The sequence below is a fragment of the Mesoplodon mirus genome, assembly GCF_964341445.2.
Source record: "Mesoplodon mirus genome assembly, chromosome: 1".
Lineage (NCBI taxonomy): Eukaryota > Metazoa > Chordata > Mammalia > Artiodactyla > Ziphiidae > Mesoplodon > Mesoplodon mirus.
The window spans coordinates 27,918,184-27,938,155 of NC_138976.1; the positions used below are offsets into that span (position 1 = coordinate 27,918,184).

Consider the following 19,972-nt stretch of genomic DNA (forward strand, 5'->3'; position numbering starts at 1 on the left):
TGTAAAGCAATTATACTCCAATAAAAGAAAAATAAATAAATAAAATGAGCAGGTGAGGGAATTCCCTGGTGGTCCAGTGGTTAGGACTCGGTGCTTTTACTGCTGTGGGACTGGGTTCAATCCCTGGTTGGGGAACTAAGATCCTGCAAGCCACGCAGCACGGCCAAAGTAAATAAATAAATAAAATGAACAAGTGAAAGGAGTCTTTGGTGGCAAAAAAAAAAAAAAGAAATTACTGTAATACTCCATTTCTCTGTAATTTTGATGAGTGAGGCCTTTCACTTTCATCTTCCTAAAGGAGGATGTCATCAGCAAATCTAGGGGCATAAACAGCACACCCAGTTGAGCATATTTTCTTGCAGAGTACATTTCAACTTAAAAAAAAAAACCTAGTTCAGATATTCCAATCATTTTTTGAAGTTATTGTTCCTAACTTGTATTGGTTATCCTTCCTTCTCCACCTCCTTCAAAAATGTTTTGTGGCCTTGGGTATGGTAGGGATGAGTTGATTGGTTCTTTTCTGTTTTTGTTTTTTTTTTTGGCTGCGCTGGGTCTGTTGCTGCACGTGGGCTTTCTCTAGTTGCAGCGAGCGGGGGCTACTCTTGGTTGTGGTGCGCGGGCTTCTCACTGCAGTGGCTTCTCTTGTTGTGGAGCATGGGCTCTAGGCACATGGGCTTCAGTAGTTGTGGCTCACAGGCTGGGTTGCTCCGCGGCATGTGGGATCTTCCCGGACCAGGGATTGAAACTGTGTCCCCTGCACTGGCAGACGGATTGTTAACCACTGTGCCACCAGGGAAGTCTGCGGGTTTCTTTTTAATTAAGGCCATCTCTATAACCTTGACGCACGGACAAATAGAAAAAGGCCAGATACATTTACTTTACTGCACAAATGGTACAAGTCCAATTGACTTGTATTTTTTAAAATATCTGCCAGGTACTATGTTAATAGTATAGGTATTATTAGTTACATAGTTGCATCCAGCAGTCCTTTATTCTCTTCACTGGGGAGTGAATAGCAAGTCATATGTATTCCATAACATAAAGACTGGGTGTAAAAAAATCACCCAGCTTTCCAAGACACATAGTTTAGATACATTTTGCACAAACAAAACATAGTTCATATCTTTGCCTGTGCTATTTCCAGTCCAGGAGCTATGTTCTCAAGAACATACTTCTAATGTCAGTCCAATGACTAAGATAAACCTCTATATCACATGACAGTCATTGTGTCCCTGGATCCAAGAACTGCACTCTGACTTCTTTGGCCTATAAATCCCCCCAGGGTAAAACCAGGGCAGGACAAGGAAAAGTTGGAAGTTTCTGCAAAAAGATGCCTTGACCTTGGATATCATAAGAGAGAAGGGTAGAATTCTCTGACACCTGAGACCTCGGGCTACAGCTTAACCCTGGTTGTTGTGAACTGCTGGAAGAATTAGTGCTATGGTTAGAAGATGCTCTATATTTCACTGTGCCAGCATACTCAAAGGGCTGAGTCTATGCATGTATGTAAGCCTCTTTTTGAGAATCAGATGTAAAAGAATTTTGAATTTTCATTTGTCTCAGTGCTTGCCTCTCAAGTTCCAGTATAACAGAGACTTATTGGGATGCTAAATAGCTATGCTACGTAAGGAGGGTTTGGGGGTGTTGTTTTCCCCAATCTAAAGATGTCACATCCACTCACTGGCTTCCACCACCAAGAGGCTAGGCCCTATGTTGAATTGCTATTACGCACACTTAGCTGGCTTCCGGTTTCCTCCCAATCTTCTACATTCTAAAAACTAATTTTCAGCAATACCCTTCTATTATGTTATTCCCTGCTCAAAATTATTCACAGTTCCCTATTTCTCATTACTTCAAGGCAAAACTTTTCATAAAATCCCTGTCCTATCTACCCTCCCACTCTACCACTCCACTTGGCCTCACCATTTTAACCTAATTTCCCCAAAATACACAATCTGAACTCTAGTCAGGACACAGTTTTCATCTTCACTTCCACTCAAATGCCTGTGCCATTCTTCAAGAGCCAACTGACAGAGAAAAATAAAATATTTATTCATGACTTATATATCTGGCACTTTGCATAAAATATTGCTAACCTCACAGCAACCCTATTTTATAGATGGGAAAACTGAGACTCAAGATCCCAAGATCATATAACTAGCAATAAACTGTCTGCAATTCATCCCACCTCCTTTGATTTCAGCACCTTGCCTATGCCACTGTAATTTAGCACATTGTTGTATACGATTTTGTTTCTTAACTGTATCCTTGTCTTGCTCATCACAGTGGTAAGCATACAAGGACCATGTAGTATCTTTACAGCACCAAGCATACAGTAGTGCAAAATGAATACTTGCCGACTGATTTTATATATGTCTACATATACTGACACCCAGTACTGAGTGTTAGACTATTTCAGGAGCCTTAGGACAGAGTATGTTACAGCTAGAAAACCATATATGAGTAATGAAATAAGAGCTGTAACTGACTGTCGAGCTTTGCCATTACTCCTGTCTCAATTCATCCTCTCTAGAAAATAGGCTTAGAGAATTGGTAGCATTACATGAGCCCTCAGGGCTCTACTGAGCATGGATAGTTCATCTGTTACTCTAGAAGCATGGCAGATATTGTTCTAAGGACAGGTTCACAATTTTTTTAAATTAAATTTAATTTTTTTATACAGCAGGTGGTTCACAACTCTTTATCCAAGAGCTTTGAGGGTATATGTGTTTTGGAAATCTGTATCTTTCATATTTTAGAGAGCAAATATATGTTTATGCTATATATTGTATAACTCCCTCTATAGTATCTGAGTCAGCATCTAAGATCAGACACACCTCTGCTTCCCATCAAGTGGAATCAAGATGACAGCCTCGAGTCAGGGTTTGCCACCAAATAATTTGCTGCAAACTTTTGAGAAAATTTTTGGTTTTTACAGCTTTTTGGATTTCAGAATTGTGGACAAGGGATTTTGAACATGTAATTGAGATGTACTGATTCATTTAATCTCTCAATAACTTGCGATACTATTATTTTGGAGTTGAAGAAACTGAACCACAGAAAGGTTGTATAAGGTGTCCAAGGTCACATGGCTAGGAAGCAGCAAAGCCAGCGTTTGAACCTAGACTGTCTGACTCCAAAACGTGTGCTTTTCACCTCCAAGAGTACTGCCTCCCCAGAGCACTTTGCAAATCACACTAGCCTAAGTCTCACCTACTGTTTATGTGACCTTGAACAACTGCCCTAGCACACTGAATGCCAGTTTCCTCCATTGCTGCTGTGAGTGAAATGTAGATGTCAGCTAGAGTCTTTTACCCCAGGACAGCTAGACCAGATAGTCTCGAAGTCCCATTCCTGATTTGCCTAAAGCCTGCTCCAAGATTTCTGCAAGTTTTAGAGGCTTATATTCTCATCGTCACAGTTGGCTTCTGCTTCTGCTAAATCAATTCACATTATGAATCATTATGAGTCATCTCAGCATCTTGTTTTTGTAAAGGACGATGTGGACTCATATGTGAAGCTCAGCTCTCCCTCTCAAGAAGACAAGTATGTTTAGACGGTTGATATTTCTCCCGTTCTCAAGTCTTTTAGTCACTTCCCCACAATTCCACATTGCCCTAGCTTCTCCCTGCCTTCTCTTTCCCCTCCTTTCTCATTTCTTCCTTTCTCCTCACTCATTTTCCTGCCCCTTCCCTCCCTTCTCTCCCTCTTCCTTTTCAGAGCAAAACCAAATTCCTTTTTTATTTCTCCCAGCATTTAGTAATTTTTTCTTGGCCTCGGCTTTTGCTCCTTATGCCTTCAAGGTATCACCTTCTCCCAGTGAATTACCTAAGTGTTTTCTCACACAAAGGCAGTTCCTTTTCTAAGAGATCCTTCCCTTTTGTCACCCTGTGATGTCCAACCTAAATGTCACCTCCTCCCTTTCTGCAGCCAGCCACACTGACAGACTCTCCTCTACACTTCCCAACCCCCAGTCAATGGCATGTGTGTTTCTGGCTTAGCTACTCAAACTTAATTGTCTGGTATGCAAATACCATGGCTACCCTAAAGCTGAAACTTCTTTTAATTACTTTCAGTGCCTACTACCAGGTTTTATTTTTAGTAGGTGTTCAATAACTACTAGAATAAATCTGACAGTGTACCAAAGGCTAGGACGCAACTAATATATTCACTCAGTGATCACACAGTTAATAGGAAGTGCAGTCTGTAACACTTGTCTTCATATTACCATGAGTAAAGGAAATTACTGGGGTTGAGGTTTCAAAGACAACTGTAGTGCTTTAGTCAGGAAAATATATCAGATGATAGCCAGGGAAAATGCATTATATAAATCCGCACGCTGAGTGAAATGTAATTCAGCCTTGACCAAAAGACATAAATAGCTCAGCCTTGATTATAAATTCATACCCAACCCATAAATGAGAATCTGAGAGGTTTCTTTACAACTTAGGGTCAGTGATGCTGAATAAGCTCTACATAAAAATTTTCTGGCAGAAAAGCTTTGTCACACCAGGTGTTACAGCATTTAGGACAGCTTAGCACATCAACTACTTGCTGAGTGGATGAATACAAAAAGAAATGTAAAAGACCTATAGCACTGGTAACAGAGGTATTGAACACTGCCTGTTGCCCTGCCCTTACCTTCCCCCTTGGCCATGTGTCCATTACAGGAGAAAGAGACCGGAATTCTAATCTCTCAACTCTGTCCTAAACCCCTAAATATATGACCATCAGCAATTAATTTAATTTTTCTAGGCTTGGTTTTATCATCTGTAAAATGAAAGCCTTGGGTTAAATGACCTCTAAGGTAGGTCTGAATTGCTTATATGAATATATAGTAGTTGTTTTTAGAAAAGTAATACAGATACATGGAAATAAACACTCAAACATTGTAAAAGGGGGCTTCCCTGGTGGCGCAGTGGTTGAGAGTCCGCCTGCCGATGCAGGGGACGCAGGTTTGTGCCCCGGTCCGGGAAGATCCCACATGCTGTGGAGCGGCTGGGCCCGTGAGCCATGGCTGCTGAGCCTGCGCGTCCGGAGCCTGTGCTCCACAAAGGGAGAGGCCACAACAGTGAGAGGCCCGTGTACCGCAAAAAAAAAAAAAAACCATTGTAAAAGCATGTATGTAAAAATCTTCCCTGTGCCCCATTTCCAGGTCTTTTTCTTCAGAAGTCCTTTTGAACGAATTCTGCTTTATTATTCTAAATCATATGCTTATGCCTCTATCTCCTAATTTATTTACTCTAAATAATACCATTTATCTTTGTACTCAAGACAAAGAATTTACTACCTTCTCCTATATTTTAATTATAGGTATGAATATTTTAATGATTTTTATCCATTTCCCTTGTTACTTTAATAGACTTTAAAGCACTGGGTTTTTTTTTCAAAGCACTATTTCTTAATCCATGAATTTCAAGTAGTATCCTGACTCCCCACTAAGTAAATTAGTGTTCCCTTTGCTTTCCTTCACTTCTCCTCCCCCTGAATTTCCCACCTCCTGTCATTTAATTACTTTTTTTTCCACCAAAATCATTACTTTTATATTGTCCAAAGTTATAAGGTTTAAATTCTCTCTTGTAACTATGGTGGTCTTTAATGCTTTTTCTATAGGCTAATTCTGAAAACTGGAAGTCAATAAGGTATAATTATGTGAATATTTCTTACTGCGAAACTAGGTAGTGTGCTTGGATGTGCAGAGGAAGATGCAGTGCTATGTCACCGACCTGGGCCACTTGAAGAGGAATGCTCCAAGCATCAAAGTCACAGTGATTCTTTTATTACACTCTATATGTTGCTTGAAATCATTTGACATTGTAGCTTGCTTCACATTATGAATAGCTTTCGTTTCTAAGTACCCTCAAACTTGAAATCTAGCTTGGTAGTTCTCAAACTTGGCTGGAGTGTGGCCTGAGTATCTGGGTTTTTAAATTTTGGTTATTCCAATGAGTAGCCAAGGTCGAGGATCCTGACCACTAATATCAGTCGCGTCTGTGGAGTCAAAGGTAATGAAATATATTGAGCCCTTTGAAAGCAAGAGCAGAAAGTAAAACCTGATGCAAACTGAAGGTTTGTAAAACATTTTATTTCTTTTTTGGTTGTAGCTGTCTCCTTCACAACCTACCACTGCTAGGACTGTTTAATAAGACACAATTCTCTGCACTCAGCTTATGAGGTGTCTCATTTGGTTATTTGGATGGAGAGTTGATACTGTTTTAAAGTTTATTCTTTTCTTTGATGGATACTGTGGGCCATGGGGAGCTGGAAGTGTTGTAAGGAAATCACTGTGTGAAATTTCATCAGCTCCTTGATATTCAGACTTAGGTTTCAATAACTGATTTTTTTCCTTGTGTCTAAGAACTTAACATACATTGTGTTTCCAGTAGTTCCAACCTAATTTTGTCTAATTTCCAGGGTCAGTCGAAAGGTTGTTGTTTCCCTTCTGCCCTCCTACCAAGACACCTAGAAGCGCCAGAGCCTGGCTGGTCGGCCTCAGATTCTAGTAGGTATAGCAGGCTGTGAAGAGCGACTGGGTAGAAGCAGCACCAGAAGAGCCCGTGTGAACATACTGTCCTTTGGCTGCCTGGCAGTTAGCCTAAAAAACAAGTGTGATAGAGGAGACCGAGTTAGAGCAACCCTCTGCTTGACCCTCTTTGCTTCTCATTTGAAATCAGCTTCACCTTCATGTGAGTTTTCTCTGTACAGTGATTTTGCTAAATATTGCTGCTGATACCATTCCTTTCCTTCTATAATGTTACTTCCTTTTTTTATCCCAGTTTTCTGAGCATTTCTCAGGCAAGCCTGAGGTTTGTGTTACTGAGAAGGTTTCTTTTTAGTACTAACAATATTGCAACAACAGTACTAGAAATTCAAGTTAAGAAACTTCTCACTCATATAGTGATAAGGAAATAGAAATTTCAGTCCCAATTTGGGAACCTTGGAATAGTTGAAATATTCTGCTAGAAAACTGACCAGACATAAGGTCAAGCATCAAGCAGATGCAGCTAAAGCTTTACTATAAGAAAGAAAAATTTTTTTAATACATTTTCCATTTTCTACCTATATTTGTCCATAAGAATATATAATTTTTATGTAGTTGTTATCATAATATCATTTGATACCCTGTGTAAATTCCAACTGAAGGTGAGTTAAGAATTATGAAACCTGTAATAATACTCAAATGCCACTTAGCAGTACCCTGTCTTCAAGTCACTGTTGCTATTGTCCGATCTCTCCAGGACTTATTTCTACATCTACAGTGATTTTCAAAGTTAGGTTTCATGGACTTAAGCACTTGTTAGAAATGGAAATTCTCTAGCTTGACCCCAGAGCTTCTGAATCAGAAACTCTGTCGCTGGGTCCAGCCACCTGCCTTTTAACATACCCTTCAGGTGATTCGGATGCATGCTCAAGTTTGAGAACTGCAGCTCTAGATGATAAACTCAGCATCCCTTCTTCTGTGTGGATGACCCTTTTGAGCCTTACTTTCATAATCCCTCCATCCTATTAGCTATATTAGCTTCCCCCTCATCAGCCACACACCAGCACAGCCATATCCATCATCATAAGATAAAGCACTACTGTAAAATCTCACACCTCTCTTATGCCCCTGAGATGATTTTTTTAGCTTCTCTGTACCCTTCCTTTCCTTTAGTGCCTCATCATCAAACTTCTGGCTACACCTGATTCCTTGCCCAGTCTCCTCTGTCATCAGCAAGCTGAATAAGGCTGTCACTCAAATTTTGGTACTGTTTCATCTCCCTGTAAAACTTGGATTCTTCAACCCTGCTCTTTCCCATTTAGGTTGATCTGAATCTTGCTACATGCATAAGAGAGCTATTAGGGACATTCAGGATCTAAGTTAATGTACCACAAACTATCATTTCAGCTGCATCTTGCTTGATGCTTGGCCATAACCTCTGGTCAATCTCCTAGCAACTACTTCAACAGCTATTCCAAGTTCCCCACTGTAAAGACTGATCTCCATACCCTTATCATTCTCAACAGATGCCCTCACCTGTAATCAGTGATCAACCATTGCATCTCTCCACCTCTACAGACCTGATTCCAAACCCATTCTGTTTCTTCTTTCCTCTCTCTCCCTTCTTTCTAAGACCTACTCCGCCACCCATATTTAATATTTAGTCTCATGCAGTACTGTTTCCTCTAAGTCCTTGTCCTCTTCTAATCTTTAATCTCCCCTCTGGCTCCTTCTGCTTTACAGTTAAACATGACAATGTCTCCTATCTGGCTCAACTCTAAGCTCCCTGAAGGCAGTGGCTGTGTCTGCTTTGTTCACCCCTGTGCTTGGCTCCTAGTAGGTATTCAGAAAGCAATGTTAGTAGCTAAATAAGCCCCTTTTTTGTCCTCATTGTTCCTGGTAACCTTTCTGTGTCTTTTCCTGACAAGCGTCATGAATGGGCACCTTTCCTTTATTGAACCTGTTTTGTTGAGGGTCACTGATATGCCCCTCAATGACAGTATCAGTCTTTTCTCTGCCTTAATTTTTAACCTCTTTGTAGCGTATTGTTATTGACCCCTTGAAACTTCATTCTGTTTGTTCCCAGAATCCTTGGTTCATCTTAATATATTATTGCTGCTTGTCTTGGTGGCTTCTCCTCTTCATCTTCCCAAAATGAAACGTGCCCCAGGTTCATTCCTTGGCCCTCTCATCTTCCCTCTAAAGTGCCTCTGTGGAAACCGTCCTTCAATCTACCATCATCAACCATACTACCAGTGCAGATAATTCAAAACTCTCTGCAGCCTTAACCGTCCTACTCAGCTCTAATGCCACATTTGAAAATGCGTGGTAGACAACTCTCTGGAGATACCTTCGTGGCCTGAAGAAAGCAATGCAAGCAGGCCCCAAGTCTCCACTTGATCAAGTAGATAAGAGGTAGTAGCATCTTACCAGGGCCCGCTTCATAAAAGCCTCCTGGGTTGCCTTCTTGTTTGCAGCCTTGCCACCCCAGGCAGCCAGTGCACTGGCCTGCAGGGCCCGTCCATAAGAGAAACTTAGTTTCCAGGGCTTTTGTAGAGGGCAAAGGTTGATAGCATTGAGGTTGAGAGTAGCATCCTCTTCACTCATGCCACCAGACAAAAAGCAGATGCCTGGAAGGAGAGAAGCCAGTCCCAGTATGTACCCTGCTTGAAAAAGCAAGCAAGGAGCCTGAAAGAAATGTAATGTCTCAATCTTTCCTCCAATTGATTTGCATGGGACTAGGTTGGAGAAATTAGTTTGCCTTTGCTGAAGCTAGTTGGACTAAGGAGAGAAGGGCTTTAGTAAATAAGAGGGCAGTGAAATGTTGAGGAAATCAATGGATTGTGTGCATTTGGACAGACTCAGCATAGGTGGTATCACGGAGTTCGAGAGGGAAGTGCTGGCTGCATGTGAGATATCAGAGGTCTGTTTCATGGCTAGAAGCAGACTACTGCTGGACAAATGCAAATGCTTATGGCACTCCTTCAAAGAATAAGGACTAATACCTCAAGTTAGAGAAGAAAGAAAACCTTACCAGGAACAGCTGCAGGAACAGTACGGTAGAGAGCTGTGACAGTGGCCATTGCCACCTGCTCTGGAGTATACTTCTTGGTGGAGGCATGTCCAGCAGTCACCATGTTGGGCTTCAACAGGGTGCCCTCCAAGTAAACATGATGGTCATTCAGGGCCTTGTAGACAGCAGCCAGGACCTGAAGGACAAGAGGCCCAAATAGGTGAAACCTAGAGCCAGCCGCAGAGTTACCTGACCTTGACACTTCTACACTGCAGGGACACAGGGTGAAGGAATTCCCATATGTTACTTGGCCAAAGCTTCCCAACTAGCCCCTAGGCTAAGTCAGGGTAATGCCTGCAAACCATAGCCACTGAGCACAGCCAAGTTGGCCTGTCCCTGCTGCCCCTCCCCTAACTGCTCACCGCATGGACTACCAGCATGGCTCTGCTTCCTAGAGGCCCTTCACTCCTTCCCTCCCATTACTCCCTTTGGTCAGTCAAACCTGACTTAATTTAGTTAGTTGGGGACATGTAAACTGGCCTCCATTCTCCATCCCCATAGAAGCTGAGTGATCATAAAAATAAACATTTTAGAGACACAAGTGCTTTCAGATCTCATTTCAGTCCACCTCATTTTGCAAGTAGAGAAACTGAGGACTCTCTTACTTTCTTACAGATATATTGTGGCTAATTTAGAAAGTCACATGTGAAAAAATCACTTTCTAATTATATTGTCTCATGGGAGCCTCAGCTTATTTTAAAGTTTCTTAGTTTAAACATAATGGAAGTGAGGTCCAAAAAGACAATATGACTTGCACCAGGTCCCACAGCTGGGAACATGGATGCTCAAACCCTAATCTTGGTAATGCAGATCCTGTGCTTTTTCATAAGGAGTGTACCATGTGCCCAAAAAAGTACAAGGTTTGATAATACCTCTTTACCTTCTGAATGCTACACAGTGATTCTAACTGTAGAATACCTCATATATAATAGCTGATATATGTTAAGTAAAAACTGTTGTTTAAAACAGATTTTTCAACTGGCATTGGGACCTTTATATTTAAGACTTACCTTCTCAGTAACATACTGGCAGTGTTCCATGTCATGGTCTCCATCAGCAATTACCTCTGGTTCAACAATGGGTACTAGCCCATTCTAAAAAGGAAAAAGGAGTGGACAGAATGAAGCTCTGTTCACTAGGATCCTTTCTTTAAGAAGATATTTAACAGTTGTAATTGGTACAAGGTTGAAGCTCTTATGGAGATATACCATATAGGTGACTTAAAGGCAATGAAATTTAATGGGATGTCTAGTAAGCATTTGTGGCTTAGCCAAAAAAGAACAGTGAGGGAAAAAAGTTTTCCTGGAAATGGGGTAAAATAAATTCAATTTATTTTCTTAATTTCTATATCTTATTCTAGAGACTAATCTAGCTAAATCAGAACCTAGCTGTCACCCTTTTGGGGCCGTCAAGCTTAAATCACTAATAAAGATGCCTCTGGTATGAGTTAACTAAGGAATTCAAGCAGAGTTTACAATTCTGACTCGGAAGCTCCAGGTACCCAGAACTCAGGTAACCTCAGCACAGCACCTGCACAAGCAAATCAGACTTAACCTGGATCCCAGAGACACTTCAACATATGTTGGAAACTTTAGCATCAAGCTACCATCCTCCAAGAAATTATCTGAATTGGGACCAGATCAAAGCTGTCACCCTTGAGCTGGGGACTTAAGAGGACCATGTCCTTGGACACGGTGGAGCATAGACAAGCAGATGCCCTGCCCTCAAGAGCCTATGCTTTTAAGACTCAGCTTACAGTGCTCTGGTAGAGGGCTACACTTGATGGCATTTGCCTTTTGGACTCATAGTTGACTTGTGGAACCAAATCTTACCCTACTACACCTAGTAAAAGCAGTGAAAAATGCCATCAGGATATACTGGTGAGAGAAAAGGAGGGGGATCGTGTGTGGTTACAGTAAAATTAGAAAGACAGGCTTTGAAGAAAGCTTTCACTTCCTGTATTTTAGCCCAAGGGGAAGGAAAAGCACCTGCTGACAGATGCTGGCATAGCGGGCCAGGGTGTTGGCATTTTCCTGGATAGCAAGGTGGGACGGACACTGGTTGCCAATCTTCAGCACAGCACGCCACTTCCCAAAGTTAGCACCATCTTTCTTATACTGAGCACAGCGTTCAGAAAGGCCATCAAGCCCTGCAAGTCACGAGAGAGAAAGGCTTCTTTGCACCCCTGACCCCTGGGGCTGCTGATAAAGTGAAGTTCACCCTTGGCTTAGCTTTCAGTCATACAGCTTGAGGACCCAAGACATCCAGGCAAAGAAACATTACATCCAGCAAAGAAATAAACATCCCAGTACTGAGCCAAAAGACCTGGGTTAATAAATATGATTTTGATATATAATACATATTGGATAAGAAGAATAAAGGGAACTAATATTTATTTAGCACTTACTTTGCTCCAAGACATGATTCTAGGCATTTTGCACACCTTATCTCATTTAATAATCATAACAAACCTAATAGTTGTTATATTGTTTATGACCTAATAGTCATATTACACATCCTTCATAGTTGTATATTCATTTTACAGATTTGGAAACTGAGGCTCTGAGAAGTAAAGTAACTTCACCAAGTTTGACAGAGCTGGGATTCAAATTCTGCTTAGCTAATCCAATGCTATGGTTTATACTTGTCTACTTGGGCAGTGATGTACCTTGCAAAATTATCTAAGCAGTAAGTGAGGGAAGCAGCATTCAAACCCAAGCATATCTGGTCCCACAGATTGGACTCTTTCCTCTCTACTGCTGCTAGATTTTTCTAAAATAATATTCCCAAGTATAAAATATCTTCTCTGTGCAAGACACTGTGATAAGCACTCTATGTGCATTGTCTAATTTAATCCCCACAATTATTCTGCAAAGTAGATATTGTTATCCCATTTTAACTGAAACTCAGAACATTTAAGTGACTAGCCTGAGGGCACACAGTTACTAAATACAGGAGCTGGGGCCGAAGCACAGGTGTGTGGCTCTAAAACCAGTGTGATAATTCATATTTTGTTTTCCCTCAATCACTTCTTTGCTTCCTTCATTTCTGGCATATACTGGCATGATTCATATCAGTGGGCAATGTCCTTACCTTGAATGGTAGTTTCCTTGTTTGTTCCTGCAAGGGGAGCACCTCCTTGGTCTAACTGTGAATATAAATAATTAACAAGTAATTAGCAGGTGTCAGGTATCCCAGTAAAACACAAGCAGAGCCCCTGGTACTACATATTAGTTCTCATCTTTCACAAACCAAGGAGTTGAATTAGGAAGGTATTGTATATTAGGCATTGAGGGGACACAACTCAGTCCACAGCAGAAGGGAAGTTACCTGGAAAGAACCAATGTAAGACTGTCAACCCTAAGAGGAGGGAAAGTGTAGAAAGCACAGGGCTGGAGCTTGGAAAGTAAGAAGTAATCTCATAGTACCTGAGATGCAGAGGTGCCATATAAGAGCCACTTCCTTTAAATTATTCATTCATTTATTCAAGAGACATTTATTGAGCACTGTACATGCCAAGCCCTATGCTATTACAGGAGATAAGAAGAATAAGGATGCAGCCTCTACCCTCAGCATAACAGAGGCTAAGGTCATGAGCCCAAGAGGTAGACAGTCTGGGCCTGAACTGGCTCCAAAAATTTTGCCTTGCTGTGGGCAAATTATACTACTTGTAATTCTGTTTTCTAACCTCATCTCTAAAATAGGGATAATAACTGAGTTTACTTCCAGAGGTTGTGAGGAAGAGTAAATGAGTGCTTGGAGTTGTAAGCACTTGACAAATACTAACGATCACTCGAGTTCACGTCGTTTTGGAAGACCCAGTTACAATAGAACAGTAAGCGTTTTAACAGTAACAGCTATCATGAACTAAATAATAAGGGTGTGACAGGAACTGTTTTACAAACTCATTTCATCCTTATAAGAACCTGATGAGGAAGGTACTATTATTCCCATTTTAGAAATGAAAAAAATTGAGACACAAAGAGATTAAGTACCTTGTAGAAAAATGGTTGAAGGAAGAGGGTACTGGAAAGGTCTAGAAGAGGATCTGGTTCTCAGTGGGAAGGTGATGATGGAAAGGAGAAGAGTAATTAGATGATGAGAGTGGCCCTGACCCAGCCACTGTGTTGGGAGTGGGCCTGTGGTAAGGTGGGAGCGAGATGTATTCACCTTGATTCCCACCACGATCCCTTTTTCCTTGAGGATGTCTCTGAACAGCTTTCCCTGGCTGTCCTTCTGGTAGAGGGTCTCATGGAAAAGGATCACGCCCCCGATGCTCTGGCTGATGGAATCGTCCACGGTGAAGAGCATTTCGCGGAACTGCCGGCGGTTCTCTTCAGTGTTCTCCACCTTGATCCTCTGCAGGCGGCTCCCCATGGTGCCTGTGTGGGCGAGTAAAGGCAGCATAGGAGCAAGCCAGGGCTTCCCTGCCGCCCTCCTCCATGCCAGCTAGCGACTCTCACCAGGATGGACAGCAACACTCTCTTTTTTATTCAGACCATCAAAGCTCCTGCCTCGTTTTTTGTCTCCCCAGGGAAAGACTGTTGTTGCTGTCAGGATGCTGATGAGGAAGTGCATGGGCTGGTCGCCGTCAGGGTCAGGGTGGAAGCTACCATAGGGTCCAAGTGGGGCTGCACGGCCCTCAGGCCTCTCTGGTCCAGCCCGGATCTGACTGGATACACAGACAGTGGAAGGAGGGGTAGGGCAGGCTCCTGGCCTCTCTGGCTTCTATAATTTTATGGTGGGCCATGCAGGCCACCACAGCTCTCCCGTGTGCCATCCTGAGCTGCTCTCAGTCACAAGCGCTGCCCTGTTCCTGATGTGGACGTTTCCCTGCTCTCACTGCCCTTCCCTGGCTGACTTTACACTGACTTCTCATTAGCGGCAGAGGTCTCATCCTGCTTACTGAGCTCCTGGCCTTGCTACAGCTTGGATTCAAATGATCCCTGGCAAGGGGGTCTTAAAATGGAGGGCTTGAGACTGTTTGCTTGGTCTTCAGAAATCTGCCTTCTGGAATGACAAGACGCAAAAGGTCTATGCTTACTGAGTCTTCTGCTCCCACTCCTGTGTATATAAACCTTTACTTCCTCTGAGAGGAAAGAGAATATGATTATCGAGTTGCCTTTGCTAAGTGTAGAATCAAGAGTATGGTTGTTGTGTGATGTTTCTTGCACTCACCTACAGACTCATCTGCAGCCAGGATCCCCTTCCCACTGGCAACAATGCGCTGGGCAATTTCTGAGAGCTCCTTCTTCTGTTCTGAAGTGAGGGCTGGAAATTGGTAGGCCATGGTGACAGGTCTGGAAAAGAGTGCAGGAGAGTTAGTTGTGAACAGAACTGTGGGTCACTCAAATGGACTCATGACCAAGACAGTAGGTGTGCAGAAAAGCTCCATAGGCCCCTCTGACATTTCTGGCCCATTTCCACAACTGGCTAAACAAATGAGGTCTATTCTGTTTTGGGTTTTTCCCCCTTAAGCCTAAGTAGTTGCGATTAGCCATAATGGATGAAGGTGGGATGACAAATTTCATGGTGATCCTGAAAAGAATGCCTTTCAGAAAACTTTTGGGATCACTGATCCTGAGACCAAACCAGCTAATGAGTATCCACTTAAATCTGACAAATAGAGGGCATGGCAGTAATTGACTATCTCTTTATTCTATGGATTCCTGGTACCATCAGGGGTTGGATGGCTTGAGGCCAGGACAGTGAGGCTTTCAGCCTCTGCGGCCATTCCTCACTTTGCTCTGTTAGCCTGTAGTCCCCCCAGAGTATTCTCTAGGCAGCAAGCTTGAGAGGAGAAACCACTATTTGCCCTTGAATTTAACCTCCCTTCAACTTTGAGACATAGAGGGTGGGATGTGTCTCCTTTTTCTTATATTCAACCACCTATGAGACCGTTTGGGGCAGATGCAGAGGATTTTCCCTAAGCATCTTTGGGCTGGAGATTCCCATTAGCTCTAAGGATGCCGACGTCATACGTTGATTCCTGCTCCAGTAATTCGCAGCTTCACTGCTTTAGCAAGGAGAGACTGGCTCAAAGATCCCCTACCCAAGCAAGCTCTTAGCAGTGGTCATCTGAAGGGGATCATCGCTCCTGTTCGGCTGCCACTTTGGGCTAGTCTTGAAAGTGCAAGCTCACAGGACTCTTATCTTGGATGTAGAAAGAATGGTTTTGCATAGGTTGGATTATCAAAGAAAAAAAATGGTAGTAAAGATTACCTTGAGCAATTTCCTATCCAACCCTGTGGCCTCCTCCTTTCCCCAGTCTCCTCTCCCCTCATACACTCATACACAGGGTAGATGCCCTGTGTCTGCTTTCTACTTTCTGGAAGCCAAGGGACACCTCAGTTTTCTTTCGATCCGTTCGACAATGAGGTAACCAGGACAGGTATTATCTTCATTAATTAATGAACAAGCTAAGACTCCAAGAAGTTAACTGACTTGTCCAAGGTCCCAGCTAGGATGAGGCAGAGTCCCCCACCCAGTTCTCCTTCTCATGGCAAATTGATTTCTTCACATTTTCTGTATCCCTTCAAGGCAGGCTCTCAGAATTCTGTCCCTTGATATGAGAAGTCAATGGTTACTGAACTAATTCCTGAGACAGTATGACTAATGGCGCTCTTACTGTGGCTACTCAAACTTCAATACTTAACCCCAAGGAATGGAACCACGATGCTGTCATTGGGGTACCAGGACAGGTTAGTGGGCAATGATTTCTAAAGAAGATGATTTTCCAAGGCCCTTCACATCCCAGCCAACTGAAGACAGTATTTCTTCTGTTTATATATTAATTCCTAAATTGTAGTCAGGGACTGTTAGCTTTGGACCTGACTACCAGATCTTCATGGCAGATAAAAGCCAACCTGAGGTTGGTAACCTTCAGGCCAAAGTACAAATTTTCTCTCTCAGTTTAGATAGTTGCACAAAGGAATTGACAACTACCAAAAAATAATAATGATGTTTCCTTAATGAAACAAAAGGAAAACATAGCCTAATAATAGCAAATGATCATTTATTGCCAAGCACTCTGCTAATCGCTTTACATGCACTATAAAATTTATTCCTCACAATAATCTCAAAAGGTAGTCAGACTTCCCCCTTCCCCCACCCTCTGCCATATAATAGGTAAGGAAAGAATATAAGACAGTTTAATTATTTGTCCAAGGACAAATAGCTAATAAGGCACAAAGTTGGGATAAAGGGCAGTACTAGTACTCCCTCTTTCAAGTGAAGAGTGAGACTGGTGAAAGGAATTGGCCTTTGGATGACTCTAATGTCCTTGATGACACCCCCAGAGTACCCAAAATCCTTGGGCTGTGGATCATTATCCCCACATCACATTACCAGTTCATAAATATCTGACACGTTCACATAGAAGTAGATCAGACAGACCTGGGCTCAAGGGCCAGCTCTGCCTCCTCTTCACTGGGACCATGGGCAAAGTGGTAACTTCTCTGAGTCTTAGCTTACTATGGAGTAAATGGCTATAATATCTGCTCTGGTTGTCTCACTGCCAAATGGATCACATGTAACCTGTGAGCACCCTGCTCATTGTAGTTGCTCAGAATATATGTGTTAAATCGCATGATAAACATGAAGATGCTTTATAATGCATTATGAAGATGTCAGGTATCAGTATCTCTCTTTTTTAATTTAAAAAAGTAATTGCCTAAGGGACTTCCATATTTCTGTTTACTACCAAGCTATTTTCTTCAGTCTGAGTGTGCTGACTCAACCAGAAAAGAAAAACAGAGAAAAGGTCAAACTGAACAAATACTGTTTATGAGAAGTTAAACTTCTACAGGGGGGTTAAAGTTCTGTACCACATCAGCACAAATGCTGCTTTCCTGTTAATCATAAAACAGGGTCACAGGCCACTGTTCACCACTGGAAGAGAGGAGGCCAGCTGGAAGTGGGCAATGATAGAGAATGATTTCTGTGCCCCTAAGCCTCTGTTTACTGAGGTCTCAAGCCAACTTTTTAAAAAGTGTGACAGGAAGTTGTTCACATTATATGATTAAGTAAAAAAATAAAGCAAGTTTCAGAAAAGTATGCAATACATAATATCACCCTTTTTTTAATTAAAAAAATGGAATACACACATACTGTTCACGGGTCTATATAAGCAGATAATAACCACACTGAGGTTACTCCTGGGGAATGAAACAGGGTGGGGTGACTCACAGTTCACTTTATGGATTTTTTGTAATGTTTGGTTTCTCAGTGAGTAAGTTTATATATTACATTATTTACTATACATAATATATTAAGAGGTAATATTGATATATATGCAAATCTGGGAGAAGGTTGCGAGTACAAACATATATGAATAGAGGGCAACCACAGAAAAACAGAGCTACAAGTGATCTCAGAGATATCTGTATCAACCCTGCTAACTTTAGAGATAAAGAAATTGAGGCCCAGGAAGAATACGTCTGATGCCCCATCTAAGTTGTGATGTTTCAGGACTGTAAATCACATGCTACTGGCTTATGACTTGGAATTCTTTTCCCAATCCTTCTTTAGCAGAGTAACAGATGAAATCCTATAGTATAATTCTTTCTGCCTTCTTTGAAGAGGTTCTGTGAAAATATAATAATTTGTAAAATACCAATATTTAACTCCTGGAGAAATATAAGGGAGTAGAAAATCCATTTGCTTCTCCATGTACAAGGCAGATAGATTTTCAAGAAGACGTGAAGGGCTTACTCACTGAAAGCCCATGATTGTCAGGCACTGCATGCAGCACTTTTTTATAGACAGATGCAGGAAGATGCCGACAGCTTCGTTACATATCTGATGCCACAGTGTTAAGTACAGTGAGATGCTCTAGAACAGCCTGATCCTTGGAGCCTTTGAACACACATGAAGCAGCTCAGAAAGAGACCTGAGTGTTGCTCTTTCCTCTAAACCGGCACCTAAGCCAAAGGAACTCCTAGGTTTACAGCGACTATACTCCATTCCCTGCCCCAGCACCTCAGGTCTAGTCTGGGCCTGGGTTGTCTGCAGATGAGCCTTGGCTAAAGTGATGGTGGCAGCAGCGCTAGAGTCCCTGCTGGATCCATATTAGCTAACGGAACCCTAAGTAACTATGCAAAGAGAAGTTTATTTTAAAAGGCAACATATCCTCACCTATTCTTCAGATAGTAAAACAAATGTACCAAAATATATCAGCAGCTTTTGATTCCAAATATCTGAAGCTGTAGGATCTTCAGAGTAGGAAATGTTATAGAAAGTACCAAACAAGGGAAAGGTTTGACAATTCATAATCAAAGGACGATTATACTCTGTGATGCCTGTTCCATTTTCTCGTTTTGAGCAGTGGGTGAAGACGAAGGGCAAAACAGGCCAAGAGTTCATTTCTGTGACAAAGAAACTTCAGTGCTAGTACTAGTAGGTGTGGGAAGAGAATGAAGAAAATGGCATAAGGCGATAGATATGTAAATAAATCATCGGAATAAGCAGTTGTTATGGAGGGAGTAGAAATGAACAGGAATCTCAAACACTGAGTAGATCCCAACCAAACAGGAGTATTCAAAGCCTCAGAAGAGCCCTCCTACAGGTAACACTGGTAACTGGCATCAATCCTGAGCATTTGCCACCACTCAAAGAGCCAGGGGAGCTAGGGAGAAAAACAATCATTTCAGCAGATCACCACGTTTTCAGCCACCATCACATTTTTCCTGAAAACAAAAGCAAACAAACTTTCCCCTCGCCAGGCTTAGCGCTATCCTTAACCCCTGACTCCCTGGTGCAGTCCTGAGAGACAAAGGAAGTTATTTTACTTACAGTTTGAGAGAGGAGAGTCCTCTTAGATCTATCAGAAGCTGTGGATGAGGCAGCAGCTGCCAAATAGGATGAATCTTCAGGAACACACAGTTTTTATAGACTTCTCACCCAAGGGTTTTTTTTGTTTGTTTTGTTTTTTGTTTTAACTTTTACCCTCCCCTTCCCACCTTGGCCTGGTAGAGAGGTGTTTAACCAATAACTCTGATTGGCTCATAAACAGCCAATCCTTCTAATCATGCTCACACACTCTCTGTACTCACAGAATGTTAAAGCTATAAGGGACATCTGGAGACCTTGTAGTTCTCAATCCAGACTCTTCATTTTACAGGTGAGGAAACGGAGACACAGAGGATTAGAATCAGTAACGCAGTGAGTGGATGACTGGGCTCTGGAGTCCACCAAGGAAAACTGGGAAGCACATTAGCTTAGCTCCAGCACTTACTACACACATTACCTTGGTCGAGTTTATTTCATTTCTCTGAGCCTGAGTTTCCTCCTCTGTAAAGTGGGATCTGAATTTCACAAGAGCATTAAGTGAATTTATAAAGTACCTGCATATAGGAGGCATTCAAAGATCCTTCCCAGTTCCCCCAAACCAAGCTGGGCTCCCTGAGATTTTTAATGTC

The 19,972-nt window shown here is 42.0% G+C and overlaps 1 protein-coding gene across 1 annotated transcript; it reads right to left on the reverse strand.

Annotated features, from left to right (window-relative positions):
* Positions 1-6,064: 6,064 nt before the first annotated feature.
* On the reverse strand, positions 6,065-19,437 carry ALDOB (aldolase, fructose-bisphosphate B). Its single transcript, XM_082623036.1, has 9 exons — positions 19,347-19,437; positions 14,733-14,854; positions 13,725-13,936; positions 12,648-12,702; positions 11,543-11,703; positions 10,565-10,648; positions 9,516-9,690; positions 8,912-9,111; positions 6,065-6,595 (listed from the first exon to the last, which is right to left on the reverse strand). Exons 2-9 carry the CDS (start codon positions 14,842-14,844, stop codon positions 6,500-6,502), a joined length of 1,095 nt encoding a protein of 364 aa, XP_082479162.1. The 5' UTR covers positions 14,845-14,854; positions 19,347-19,437; the 3' UTR covers positions 6,065-6,499.
* Positions 19,438-19,972: the final 535 nt, after the last annotated feature.

What these genes read in the sequence shown, in the direction of transcription:
- ALDOB (XM_082623036.1), bottom strand. Translation starts at nt 14,844, where the DNA reads ATGGCCTACCAATTTCCAGCCCTCACTTCAGAACAGAAGAAGGAGCTC. An exon ending in CAAGGAAACTACCATTCAAG is followed by an intron (nt 11,704 to 12,647) that starts GTAAGGACATTG and finishes CGTGACTTGCAG; the next exon opens with GGCTTGATGGCCTTTCTGAA. An exon ending in TGTTCCTGCAGCTGTTCCTG is followed by an intron (nt 9,112 to 9,515) that starts GTAAGGTTTTCT and finishes CTCTCCTTCCAG; the next exon opens with GCATCTGCTTTTTGTCTGGT.